The following is a 15,228-nucleotide window of genomic DNA, read 5'->3' as shown; positions in this document are numbered from 1 at the left end:
GTGCCTTGTCTTTCCAGAATGAGATTCTCATTCTGGGAACATCTCCCAGGTTGTGGCTAAGCCATGTCTCCTCTATATCCTTTCTTCCAGGAGTGCTAGTTCTGCAAGTTTCGCAGAAGAGCTTCTGTGAAGTTTGGAAAGTAGGAGACGAGGTACTGGCAGAATTGAAGCTGTGGGGACGGGTCATGAGTCATGCTTGGGTAGCTCAGATGGTAGAGCACTTGCCCGCAAAAGGCAAAGGTCCCAAGTTCGAGTCTCGGTCCGGCACACAGTTTTAATCTGCCAGGAAGTTTTAATCTGCCAGGAAGTTTCTTGTCTTTCCAGTCTCCCACCACCTCCCAAAGTCTCACCGTCCAGCCACAGAGGAGCATTCATTTCATAAGTCAGTTTCGTCCAGTACCGGAAGAACTGAATTACTTTCTCCGCCAGGGTTTTGACTACCTCTTGTCGTCCCCTTAAATGAGAAATGTCCTGCCCACTATCCTTCCCACCCCTCCCACAGTGGTATTCCACTGTCCACCAAACCTACACAATCTACTCATTCATCCCTACACAACCCCTGTTCCCAACCCTTTACCTCATGCTCATATCCCTGTAATAGACCTAGATGCAAGACCTGTACCATACATTGTCCCATCACCACCTACTCCAGTCTGGTCACAACCGTCACCTATCCCATCAAAGGCAGGGCTACCTATAAAACCAGTCATGTGATCTACAATCTAAGCTGCAACCATTGTGCTGCATTCTATGTGGGCTTGACAACCAACAAGCTGTCTGCCCGTATGAATGGCCAGTGATAAACTGTGACCAACAAACAAGTGGACCCCCCTGTTACTGAACATGCTATCCAACACGACATCCTTTATTTCAGCCTGTGCTATATGGGCCCTTCCCACCAACACCAGCTTTTCTCAATTGCACAGGTGGGAATTTTCCCTGCAGTATATCCTATGTTCCCATATCCCTCCTGGTCTCAACCTTTGTTAGTCATTGTCCTCACCCATCTAGCCCTTCCCTTGTTCCCATTCCAGTACTACACAGCCCTCATTCCACCATCGCACCCAGTGTTTTTACTTCTCTCGTTTTCCACTACACCCCCCTCCCCCTTCCAACTGTACATAGCTACCATACCCTCTCTCCATCTCATCCATGCGCACTCCCCCAGAGCACTTCACTTACCCCCACCACTACCCTACTATCCCTCCTTCTCCCTGCTCAAGGCCCCTCCTTACGCCCATCCAGTTGCACTGGTGCTGTTGCTTGCAGTGTGGCTTCAGTTGCCAGAGATTGCAGTTGTGTGTGTGTGTGTGTGTGTGTGTGTGTGTGTGTGTGTGTGTGAGAGAGAGAGAGAGAGAGAGAGAGAGAGAGAGAGAGATATCTATTTTTGACAAAGGCCTTACTGGTCGAAAGCTTATTTGTGACAAGTAGTTTTGTTGTGACTATCTGCAACTCAGCATCTCCGCTATATAGTGAGTAGAAACTTTCCTTTTCATAATATTATTATTACAGGTTATATGATTATGATGCCATAGTTTGTGAGGTTGTGACATTAGGGCTGTGAACTATCTAACTACTCGCATTCGGAAGGACGACGGTTCAATCCCGCGTCCGGCCATCCTGATTTAGGTTTTCCGTGATTTCCTTGAATTGCTCCAGGCAAATGCCGGGATGGTTCCTTTGAAAGGGCACAGCCGACTTCCTTCCCTACTCCTATGAGACCAATAACCTCGCTGTTTGGTCTCTTTCCCCAAACAACCAACCAACCAACTATCTAACTGAACACTAGTAAGTTTTGTTGAGAAACAAAGATGTCTTATGTTGTAAATATGCAAGTCAGTATTGAAAATTGCACATGGTTGAAATATACAATAGTTAAGCATTACAAGTTATATTGTTGAAGTTTGTCTGGTATGTCTGTTATGTTTGTGTAGCAGTAGCAGTATGTGTCATTGTGTTGGTTTGTGGGTATGTGAGTGGTTGATAGCATCATGTGAAGCTTAAAAGTGGGGATGTGCTCAGCTGTAATTGCTCATTTAGAACCAGCTGGGGATTTTGAGTTAAATGTCTGTCTACCCCAAGTGCTTCTAAGTTTTCTTCCTTTGTTGGCTACATGTAGTACACATGTAGTACTTCTGTGCAGATTTGGTGTTTGTGACCTTCCTTCAGCATATGGTCAGCAAAGGTGGAGTTTGACTTATGTAACCTCCAGCTGCAGTTGTGTTCAATCAGCCTCATTGTTATGGCCCTGGCTGTCTTACCAACAAATAGTTTTACACAATTATTGCTGGGATGGGGACAGTAAAATGCTGCTCGAGGGAACATACAGGTGTAGCGTGTCGACTGTATTCCATCAAAAAATTGCGAGAGCGGAAGTGAGTTGCAACAGAGCCAGCTGCAGAGTGACATCCTAGAATGCAGTACGGGGTCCGCTGTTTGACTAGGAGACAGGGCAGCCTGCCCTGAATCATGAGGGAGCTGCCCACTCGCTGGAGGAAGTTCACAGTCACAGTCACAGTCAGCTGCACCACCACACTGTCATCACGGTCGCAGATGGAGACGTCACTGACAGTGGCATTCAAGTGATGCCACACTCGACCCTGCCCTTTGCACTGTCAGCAGTACCAGTTGTCTATTGTTTCGTATGAGAGGCAACTGGACACCTCCACCAAGCTGTTCCTGATGTACTACAGTTGAGGGCCAAATAAGGAAATTATTTGAACAAATCTACTGTTGTCCTGTCATATCATTTCACTCTCCATGGGAGACAATCCAAGGTTCATGGGGGGTTGAAGGAGAGAAGTATAAAGACTTTGGGTGCATTGGTGGAATAGAGGGCTGTGTAATGCTGGAGTGGGAACAGGGAAGCCCAAGAGGGATACGAGAACATAGAATATATTGTAAGGAGAGTTCCCACCTGCGCAATCCAGAAAAGCTAATGTTGGTAGGAACGATCCAGGTGGTATAGGCTGTGAAGTGGTCATTAGGAAGAAAAATGTTATGTTGGTCAGCATGATCGGCAACTGGGTGGTCCAGCTGTTTCTTGGCCACAGTTTGTTGGTGGCTGTTCATCCAGACAGAGACCGTTTTGGTTGTCATGCCCATGTAGAATGCAGCACAGTGGTTGCAGCTTAGCTTGTAGATCACATGACTGGTTTCACCTATCCCATGATCCTATCACCTGTGCCATTAAAGGCAGGGCTAAGCTGCAACCACTGTGCTGCATTCTATGTGGGCATGAAAACCAACAAGCTATCTGTCTGCATGAATGGCCACTGACAAATTGTGGCCAAGAAACAAGTGGACCACCCTGTTGCTGAGAATTCTGCCAAACATGACATCCTTCATTTCAATGACTGCTTCACAGCCTGTGCCATATGGATCCTGCCCACCAACACCAGCTTTTCTGAATTGCGCAGGTGAGAACTCTCCCTGCGATATATCCTACATTCCTGATTCCTGTAACCCTCCTGGTCTCATTGGTTAGTCTCAAATTCTTTTATATCTCTTTCCAGATGGAGAAATCTGTGGGTCTCAAAGCTTGCATTTATATTCCTAATTATTATTCTTTTCTGCTGCATGATTTGTAGAATTTTGTATGTCCATATTTCATTCAAGGTGTTGTCAGGCATATCTGTGAAGTATAATACGGCACATTACAGAGATTTACATGCATTTTATTTAGTGTTATGTGTAACTCATGAAACAGTAGAAAATTACTTTTGAAATTATGGAAGCTATGTATGTGTTTGATATATACTGTGGTCTAAGAAACATGAATACCTATATCATAATAAATATGATGGAGTGTTTGTACAAAACTGTTTATATAGTTTCTTTCACGTGTTGAAATGAATAATAAACCATTTTGTGACTTCATGTGTAGAGTGAATAAATATCTCACAAAAAATTTGCAGGTTAACTGAGCTAGGAGTTTCGTGTCAAGATGGATTACATAAAAATTTGTGATTCAAAATTAAATGTAGAAGAAGTGACAGATCTAGTCTCATCATCATCATGTGGTGCAATTTCAGTTTTCATTGGGACAACAAGGGAAACATTTGAAAACAAAAAGGTAGGTAGTTGCCATTCATTAGAAGAATGTGCTAGCTTCAGAGCACAGAAACTTGGTCGGGGATAACATAAATTTCAAAAATTCAGTAGAAGTTGTATTATTTTTTGTGACTTATTCATATGACATACCATGTAAGATCATATCATCTTATTAATCAGTTCTTAAGTAAATATTACACCCTCATCTTACATCAGACATAAAAAATGCAACCAAATCAGTTATTAAATTTGTGCGTGTAATTGGAACTCAAAAATTCCACAGAATTTTCAGTCCTGTCCATAGACCCCACCTTCTGTCCTAAACCCAAATTCAATCACACAGGACTGGTGGAAGATGCACTCTCCTTATCTCTAGTGGCAACATTTTTTTCCCACCAATCCCTTTGACCAAAACAGATAAAGAACAAGCCATGAACTTTGTCTCTCCCAGTTCATACCTCTATACAACTGTGATCCTCCTCCACTGCAACATAACCACGCCCCTGCTTACTTCCTGGAATTGCTGACCTTCAACCTCATGTTACCTTCACTTTCTAGGCCCCTTCCCATAAACACAAACATCTTGGCAAAGAAAAGAATAGCTGTCCACAACCTTAAAGACAGATCCGGATTTGATTGCCCTTCCTGCTGACAATGGCTTCACCCCTGTCATGATGAACCACAGTGGTTACATGACAGAAGATATCTGCCAACTGTCTGAACCTCCCATCTTCAAGCTTCTACAGTGATCCCTTTCCCAAAGTCCTGCATAGTCTCCAGTCCCCACTCAAATTCCTAGGAACATATAAGAAACTTTCTCACTAATCTGTACCACTCCTCATGCCAGCTACCCCACACACCCACCTTCTACATGCTTCCTCAGATCCACACACCTAACCACTTTGGTTGCTCTATTGTAGCTGACTACTGTGTTCTCATGGAAAGAATCTCAGCTGTTGTTCACTGACAACTTCAGCCTATTGCCTGCAGTACACCTTCTCATTTGAAGAACACAAACCACTTCCTTCATCACCTCTTATCTGTCACCACCCTGTTACCACTAGGATACCAACTCAGCAGTATTGACACCACCACCTTTTACGCATACCTCGACGTCGAGATACTGGGACAGCGTTGTTAGAGAGGCCATCGAAATTCGCACCAATGACGACCTCATAAATCGTGACTGTGGCTATAATCTTAGCAAGGCTTGGGAACCAGCGATTGGGTTAATCAAGAGTAAATCGAGCAAATGTATAGTTGTGACGACCAGGGCGGACGGAGCCATCACACCGACGTCAGCTCAGACGCCGTCGCAATCTGTTCCACCGCGCGACCGTGGCGCGGGGCGCGGACGGCGGAGTGAGCGCGCCGCGGGCGGAGGGTATTTAAATCCGCCGCCGCCGCGACCGAACCCAGTTCCACCTGAGCAGCCATAGTGTACGGATCTCCGTGCCGGCACGTTCACAGGAGCTCAGTCCGTCAGTTCACCTGATGATGGCGACATGTATGATCGCCGAAATATTGTGCCCGTTGGACACTGTAGACCGGCAGTACACCCGTGGATATTTTGATTATCAAATACGCCGGGAGAAACTCAAGAATCACATTAAAGTAATGGTATAATGCTGCATTGTAAATCTTTTCTCTCCATGCCCTTGTGGTGTTTTGCATGTTTGTATTTTGCCATGTTTCTTCATGCTGTATAAGTAATGCTATTTGTGAAGACTCTTAGTCACTGCTGCACAAGAACTCTCTGTGGAACCAATCACCAATGTGTATCTAGTGTGGACAGCAAAATTCCCCTTGGTGTGTGAACTGCTTCATTCTAAAACAAGAGAGAAATATACAGGATAACAAAAACTTTGACTTCCCTTTGTGCTTTGATGCAAAGAAAAAGTATGGATATCTACATCCAGTTCCAGTGACAACAAATTTTGTGAACACAGTAACTAAGCTCCTGTCTATAGTAAGGATAAAGACACCCTCAATGTCAGGGTCCTTGTGGCCATATGAATACATATTTTTGTGAGGAGGACAGGATGCCTTCCTCCTATGTTCCCACTACACCTGCATTAAGGATCACAGTTCCCTACCCCCTGCCAGTAAAGAGTCCTCCTCAAGCAGCATCCCTAAGGAGATGTTACTTTCCTCTGCAACTACTCTTGTCAAAAGTGGACACGGATCTGCCAGCTCCATCATTGCTTGAGGACATTAAATCTTAAACATCAGAACAACTACTGTAGAGATCCATGCCTTTTCTCACAGGTGGGGGACAATTTGCGTTGTATCTATGGTTGCCAGACAGTAATGAATATACTTGGTATCCCGTTAGATGGTAGTGTTCATACTGACCCTGCTGTTATTCCAGAACACTTTGTGGCACAGTGCAATCGAACATCTGCAACTGATGATTAGTTATATGCTTCCTTCTGTGTGAAAGACGGGTAGAGGACAACAGCCTATCCTTCATTACACAATGTCTCGAACCATATAATGCTCCTTTCAGTAAATTCGAACTCATCGGCACTCTGGTTCTTGGCCAGAATATGTCATTGGGACCCGATCGAATCCACAGTCAAATACTATACCTATATGTGGAGTCAACATATGCTTATAGCCTTTAATTGTATCTGGTATGAGGGTGAGCTCCTAACCCAGTGGAGAGAAAGCACAATTGTCCCAGTCTTGAAGCCAGATGAAAATCTGGATGAGATGGACACTGATAGACCCATCAAGCTTACAGATGTTCTGTGTAAGTTGCTTGCTTGCTTGAATGAATGGTGAACTGGCACATGTATCAGTCTGTTGAGACAAGACATCTTTTGCCCAATTCCCAGTATGGAATTTTAGAGGGCTGGTGCACACTGACCACTTAATTTGCCTGGAGTCCATTATAAGAACAGGTTTTTTGTGTTGCCGACATCTCATTCCTGTCTTCTTTGGACTTAAGAAATGCGTATGATGCCTCAGGGCATTACCTTGTCCTTATACCACACTGGGTGAGTGAGATTTCAGAGGACCTCTCCTGATTTTTGTCCAGATTTTTCTACTGTTCAGTTGTTGCACATTCCAAGGTGGGGCATCCTTCAGTACCCTCCAAGCACAGAGAATGAAGTCTTACAGGGACCAGTGCTGGGAGTGATCTTTTTTAGTGATAGCAGTCAGTAGGGTTGTTGAAGCACTGTAATAAAATGGAACACCTACAGCCATCTTTATGATGTCATTTATTATATGGCTACCAGTTTCTGTGCTTTGATGCACCATCTACAGGCCTTAACTGACACCGAGGGGGTTAACACCATTTATATACACGATTCATCAGTGGCCAACATCTATAACTGGTTTTCATAGAATACCTGTAACAGTGATGTTGTCTCTCCAACTATCAATTGACAGGGGAAACATTCAAAACAGAACGTCTGTTCTAAATGTTTCTGTAGTCAGTTGATAGTTGATGGTTAGAGAGACAACATCGCTACTACAGGTAGTCTGCAAAAATCAGTTACTAATGTTGGCCTATGATGAACTGTGACACAGGTGGTGTTAACACCCTCAGCGTCAGTTAAGGCCTGAAGATGGTGCACTGAAACACCGACACTGGTAGTCATATAATAAATGACATTATAAGGATAGCTGTAGATGTTCCATTTTATTACATAAGTGAACGGCCGAAGTCCCTCAGACCTCCAATCACAAACACAGACATACAAAAATATTGAAGCATTGGTGCTTAGGGTCTTGCCATCTTTATATGGTTAGGACTTGTATTTACTACAGTTCTTCGACCTTACATGTTGCTGAACACCAGCTGCAGGGCACTGTGAATGAAACAGTCTTGGGCTTTCAACCATGACTACCAAATTTTCACTGCCAATGTGGAAATGTTAATCCATATACAGAACTGCATCATCATAATGAAATGCTCAATATGATAGTGTCATACTATCATCTTGCTTTTTGGGAATTTTTTTTTATGCCCAGTGTACATGGGTGTCAGATATTCCCTAGCTTAAAAAGAAGTGCCTGTTGAAATTTGGCAATTTGCACTGCCTCACCCACATCACAGGATGCGGAGCACTCCACCTTCTTGCATCTTTACAAAGCCTTTATCTTATCTCGGCCTTATTATTGGAGTCTGGCTTATGAATTGGACACACCATTGCTGTTATGGATACTGAAACCAGTGCACCATTGCAGGAGCCAACATGTGACTGGTGCCCAGTGAACAGTCTCCTGGCAGAGGGTGGGATTCCTCCTTTTACAAACCATATACCACCAATTACTACTGAATCATGCAATAAATGTCCACTGCTATCCTTCTTCCCATGAATAATACAAGATTGGTATAGAAGGGAGAACTGATAGAGGTACTCAAGGTACCCTCCACCACACACCATCAGGTTGCTTGCGGAGTATGGATGTAGATGTAGATATGCACAAATCACCATGTTCTTTTCCCCAGTATGGGAACATGAACAGTAAAAACTCTTGTGTGAACTACATTCTTTTCCGTATACTGAATTGTGTAGTCTAACTCTTATCCCTTTATGCTTCTCAAGAGAATATGTGGCCAGGAAACAAAGTGATGTTACCAACTAAGTAATTTGTTGTCCTTATTTTATGTAGTATCAAATGTCTTTAGTCCTGGACAGTGGATGCTTTTCCATTACCAGTAAATTTACCGTACATTAAATAATTATTTTCATATCATAATATTTACTTCCTTAATTCAAGATTACTTGAATTCACTGAATTGGCTGCTGTAATCATGTCCTGTATCATTATTACATTTTAGCGTACTCTTATCCTCTCCCTCCTTTTTCATTCACAATTGGTGCATAGGATGGCCAGCTTTCAGTGAGCTACTATAACATATTGAAACTAGTGTCACTGATCATGAGGTAGTTGTAGCAACCATTATTACTTAAGTACAAAGGACATTCAAACTAAGTAAGAAGATTTACATATTTAGTAACCGAATGGCTGTGATAGCTGTGGGAGGGGGGGGGGGGGGGGAGGCAGTAGGTGAATACATCACTCCTATAGGGTCTGCGATGACAAAAAATTAGACTAATTACAGCACACATAGAGGCATTTATTCAGTCATTTGTCCCACGCTTGATACCTGGTTGTAACAAAAGAAACCCATAACATGTGCTATCATGCTAAGTACCCTCTGTGAGGAACTTCAAAATGGTTTGCAGAGTATGTATGTAGATGGAGATGTAGAAGCACTTTTTTTTAACTTGTCATGGATGTTTCAAGATAGATATGTGGATTGAAGTAATGTTTTATCAGTATTTTGCAGAATGTTAGTGCTATAAATTTTAATAGTTAGCCTGTAAATACTTTCGGATTAAAGGAGGCCACTCAGTCGAAAGTAGAAGTGTTGAATCATTGATAGGCAGACACATAAAGAAAGTAAAAAACTTGCTAGCTTTCGGAGTAATCCTTTTTAGAGCCAGAGTGCAAAGGCACACACACACACACACACACACACACACACACACACACACACACACAACCTACCTGTGCCTGTAAGTGTGGTGGCAGGATGATTAAGGGAGTGGAGGATGTGTAGCAAGGACAACTCCCACCTATGTAGTTCAGAGAAGCTGGTGGTGCAGGCAAGGATCCAGAGGGTCTGGATTGTGAAGCAGCCATTGAAACTAAGCATGTTATGCTCAGCTGCATGTTGTGCTACTGGGTGGTCAGCTTTATTCTTGGCAACAGTTTAGTGATAGCCATTTATCTTGGTTGACAGCTGGTTGGTAGTCATACTGACATAAAAAGCTGTGCAATGTTAGCAGCAGAGTTGGTATATGACATGCATCGACAGGCGCTGGCCAGCCTCTTACAGGGTAGGATAAGCCTGTGGTAGGACTGGAGTAAGAAGTGCATGTGGGTGGATTTGGTAGATCTTGCACCTTCATCAGGCTTTGATTATCTTACACATGATTCACCCTTCCTATAGTGTTTTTCCATCTCCCACCCAACCTGCATAATATCCTAGTCCACCCCTAACCCCAACCCTTTGTCACAGAATTGTATTCCTGTGGAAGACCGTGGTGCAAGACCTGCCCATTCCACCCACACATGCTTACTGCTCCAGTCCTGTCACAGGCTTATACTACCCCATAAAAGGCAGGGCCACCTGTGCAAACAGCCGTGGCATTCAAGGTGTGTTCAAAAAGAAACTGAACTTTTGAAATAATGCGCCAACCAGCAGAGAGAGCACACTGCAGCTACTAAACACACCTACCAACAGGTTTAAACAACAAACTGCCATTTGCCTCATATTGCTCGGACAATTAACAAGCGAACCACAGCTGCTGAAGTAAGCATGTGTACAGCCTAATCATTGGTTTAGTGCAAAGAAGGAACTTGAAGAACAATGTGTGTGTGTGTGTGTGTGTGTGTGTGTGTGTGTGTGTGTGTGTGTGTGTGTGTGTGTGCGTGCGTGCGCGCGCGCGCGCGCGTGCGAGAGAGAGAGAGAGAGAGAGAGAGAGAGAGAGAGAGAGAGAGAGAGAGAAATTCTGCTGCGAACTTGACATTTCAAATGCTTAGCCGAGCATATGGTCTGTGATGATTACAAGTCTGTACGTCCTTCCACATCAACAGATGATGGCCATGTGGATAGAATTGATGCTATGATTCCCAGAAATCATTGTTTAACTGTTCAGGAAATTGCTGAGGAGATGGGCATCAAATTTTGACTGAAAAACTGGGGATGCGTGGTGTCGGTGCAAAATTCGTACTGCATTTGTTGACTGAAGATTAGAAATGATCATTGAAATGTGTGAGGAACTGCTTGCCACTTTTAATGACAATGGAAACTTTCTTAAGAACATCATAACAGTCGGTGAAATGTGGGTGTATGGCTATGATGCTGAAACGAAGGTGCAGTCATCACAGTGGGTGGGCAAAAGGTCACGTAATCCAAAAAAAAGCACGCATGAATTGGTCAAAGATCAAGGTGGTGATGGTTGTGTTTTTTGACTACAAAGGCTTTATCCATCATGAATTTGTGCCACGTGCTCAGATCGTAAACAAGGAAGTTTACCAGGGATTCCTAGTGCACATGAGGTATGCTGTGCACAGCTTTTTATGTCAGTATGATTACAACCATCTGTCCACCAGGATGAACGGCCACTACCAAACCGCTGTCAAGAATAAAATTGACCACCCAGTGGCACAACATGCAGCTAAGTATAACATGCTCAATTTCAGTGGCTGCTTTGCAGTCCAAGCCATCTGAATTCTTCCCTCCACTGTCAGCTTGTCTGAACTATGCAGATGGGAGTTATCCTAGCAACACATCCTTCACTCCTGTAATCATCTTAGCCTCAATTCCGGCAACACACTGTCATCATGCCTGGTATGTGATCCTGCCACTCCTCCCTCCCTCATTCCTAAGAGAGCAAACTGACTGCTTCTCACCAAGGCACTATCCACTCACCTCAACCTCTCTCCCTGCCTCCTGCCCCCCCCCCCCCCTCTTTTTCCCTGAATGTTTTTTCTGTGTACTGTAGCTCAAACAAGGATTACTCAGAAAGCTAACAAGTTTTTTTTTCTTTTGTTATGCATGTGCCTTTCAACATTTCAACACTTTTCCTTTAATCCAAAAGTATTTCCATTCTATCAGAACTTTTCTACAAAGATGCTAGTAAGCCTCACTGTCACGCACAACAGATATGTTGTAGTGTCTGCCACTAGAGTTGGAAGAACACACCCATCTTACTCTATCTTACTCTCACCCTAATCAATCCATGAAATATACACAGTTCATGTTTCTCTATTATTCCTATTTTGTAAAGATCCAAGACTGATGAGCAATATTCAGAAATAGACTAAACAAGGGTTATGTAAGTTACCTTCTAAGCAAATGAACTTTACTGCCACAATACTAGAATAAAAATAATCTCTTTGTAAACAGTGTGTGAGCAGATGCAGGGCGGGGGTCAGAATGGGGTTTTATATTCTGATACAAAAGCCTTTTAACCAGTTTCTGGCAGACATCAAACAGGAAATGGGGAATCCTGCTACTCACCTCATAGGAGAGGTGTTGAGTCACAGACAGGCGCAGTAAAAAATAATGTTAGAAATGTTCATCTTTTGGACTATGCCTTCATCATTGTGTTAATGCTGAACATTTCTAACATTCTTTTTCATTGTGCCTCTCTGCGACTCAACACCTCCTCTTTATGGTGAGTAGCAGGATTCCCCATTTCCTGTTTGATGTCTGCCAGAAACTGGTTAAAAGACTTTTGTACGTATGTGATGAGTAGCAATATATCCTTTCCATATAGTTGTTATTCCTTCCTGGACTTTCCATTGTTTGGAATACTTTATTAGCCAATCTCACAATTTATCATAATATTTTGACTTTGGGATGTAAATTCTGCTTAACATCAGTGCTCATATTAAACAGGTCTTTAACTTTTCCATTATACAGACAGCTGATAATATTCTCTGAAATCAGCAAAATTACAGAAATCATACATGTTTAATAGATAGTGTTAGATAAAAACAAGTACTGAGTAGTATAAGAGTAATTGTTCATAATGAAAATGTGAGTAAATCAACACTAGTAGTGGATTAACACTAGTCATAATTTATTGTTAGTTTGTTTTACATATGTTGCCTGCAATGGCTGCTCTTTAAGAGCAACTGTAGTTCTTATTATCCCTTGAGAAGCACTGTTTCCCATTCTACAATGGTATGAATAACACAAAACATATTATTAAAGAAAAGCTATGCTTGAAATACAAAAAAGTTAATGAGGAAAAAAGTTAAGATGGAAAAAATTATAAACATAATGGGCAAATATCAAATTTGACATCCCTAAAGTACTCTGAATCTTGACATTTGCTCTTTGTAACTACAGGATAGTTATAGTTAAACTTTTGCTACTTGAGCCAATGTAGATGGAAAACTGTTTACTGTATGGGCACCCAATTTCATAGGAACGATGTTCATTCTGTGTGATGCAGGACTTGCATTGTTAGTAGTGTTAGTGTCATGACTTGCCATTAGGCACCGATACTGGTGTAGTGACATAGTGTTAAAACACAAGCATAAGACTGCATTACAGTTGCAGACAGTCAAGAAGGATCTGGACAAGGTAGCAGGGCCTTACTCGTAAAGCTGTTTTATTAAAACAACAGCAATACTTCTGCTGTTCTTCATGAGTGTTGACACATTAAAGGAATTGGGAGGGTTCCTCTTTCTGCACTGGTATTGAAGAACATGTTTCAGAAGTTCAAATTAACTGGTGATTTGGGAGAATTGTTGAAGCAGTTCCTGCTGCCATGGCCGAGAATGCTGGAAGCAAAGGGCGACCTTCAAGCAGTGCAAGAGCTGTGTCACAAGAGCCGACATCCCACCTGAGATGTTTCTGGCAGTAGTAGAGCAATCTATACTGTGGTTACAGGCTGTCAGAATGCAGATGGTCATCACATTGAGCAACAATGTAAACATGATATACAGTTACCAAATGTTACTGTCTTGTGTGGAAATTAAAATATGTTTCTGTCAATGGTTTATTCATTGTTTCTCATCCACATGACATCACAAATGTTTCCACAAACTTTCTTTATCCTACGATCACTTGTTTTTCATGGGGACCCTTTCAAGCAGCAAAAGTTTAATTATAATCATCCTGTACAAAAATCTTACTGAAGGCTTAAGCATTATATTTAATGACTTGGATGAAAGGCCTGTGGAAATAACAAACAGAAAATATTAAAACCATTTCACCAAATTGTGCATTCAGATCTAAAATTCAGAGTTAAGACCTATATGCTGGTATAAAAATTGTTAAAAAATATTCCCAGTATAAAGCAGGAAACTAGGACTCCACAAATGTACACAAAATAAAAGGTATTTTTGGCAATTTGTGGTAAGGTCTTATTGGACCAAACTACTGGGCTCATCGGTCCCTAAGACTACACACTACTTAATCTAACTTAAACTAACTTACACTAAGACAACACACACCCATGCTCGAGGGAGGACTTGTACTTCGGACGGGGGGAGCCACAGACCGTGACGAGGCGCCTCAGACCACGCAGATACCCCGTGCGGTGTAAAACGTATGATTTTTCATCTACTGCCCTTATAAGGTAACTGAATGTCCAAGCAGAGGTCTCCTAGGAGCCTATACAAAAGAGAAATATCTGTACTTGCCTAAACAACTAAACAAATATTTAATATCCTAAATGATAGTCACTGGAAGAACTTTCTCAGAAGCAATGTCTGTTCTGGGTTTAGTTAACAGACTAATGTGGTCAATCATAATTACAGAAAGCTGAAAGCTCCTCATTGGTGGGAAAAAGACTTTATGAGTTAATTTGACATGAATATGATGGACAGATGGGTAAAAATGCCTGACAATAAATCTATATTTGAAACAGCCTGGAAGATTAAGATTAAAACTGTGTGCCAGTCCTGGACTCGAAGCCGAGACCTTCCGCATTTGCAGACAAGTGCTCTAGTGACTGGTATATCCAAACAGAACTCATGACCCCCTCCCCTCCTTCCCAGCTTTACTACCAATATCTCATTTCCTACCTTCCAAACTTCACAGAAGTTCTGCTGCATACCTTGTGGGAGTAGCACTCCTGGAAGAAAGGATATTGCAGAGACATGACTTAGTAATAGTCTAAGAGAATGTTCCCAAAATAAATTTTAATTCTGCTGGGGCATGTGCAATGATTATGCTGAAGAGTGAAAATTCATTCTAGAAACAATATCGTAGGCTGAGGCTAAGCTGCATGCAACGTCTTTTCTTCCAGGATTGCTACTTCTTCAAGGTGCACAGGAGAAGGTAGGTGATGAGATACTGGCAGAAAGGAATCTGTGAGGGGGCTCATGAGTCATCCTTCGATATCTCAGCTGGCAGAGCACTTGTCTGTGAAAGGCGAAGATCTCAGGTTCAAGTCCTGGTCCAGCATACAGTTTTAATCTTCCAAGAAGTTTCAAATCAGTGCACTTTCCACATCAGAGTGAAAATCCATTGTGGAAACAAATCAGTAGGTCAATGATTCAATTCCAAATAGGTGGTAGGATTTTTTTCTGTCATATATTATTACCTTCATCCCTGGTAAAGACTGGTTTATGTAAAATAATCACTGTTGTAATGTTTACATGCAGTGTAGATTCCGCCAATCT

At 42.3% G+C, this 15,228-nt stretch overlaps 1 protein-coding gene across 2 annotated transcripts in view; it reads left to right on the top strand.

The window, feature by feature from the left end:
* Positions 1-15,228, top strand: part of LOC126260039 (molybdopterin synthase catalytic subunit-like) — a 42,663-nt gene that overhangs the window by 19,003 nt on the left and 8,432 nt on the right. For both annotated transcript variants that reach the window (XM_049957215.1, XM_049957213.1), the window contains one exon: positions 3,918-4,075. In XM_049957215.1, the coding sequence (XP_049813172.1) occupies positions 3,947-4,075 (129 nt within the window). In that variant the 5' untranslated portion in view covers positions 3,918-3,946. The remainder of the gene's footprint in view (positions 1-3,917; positions 4,076-15,228) is intronic.

This window comes from Schistocerca nitens, chromosome 5 (assembly GCF_023898315.1).
Source record: "Schistocerca nitens isolate TAMUIC-IGC-003100 chromosome 5, iqSchNite1.1, whole genome shotgun sequence".
NCBI classification, from domain to species: domain Eukaryota; kingdom Metazoa; phylum Arthropoda; class Insecta; order Orthoptera; family Acrididae; genus Schistocerca; species Schistocerca nitens.
Note: the sequence above shows the minus strand (reverse complement) of the source record. Positions and strands in the feature narration are given on the sequence as shown.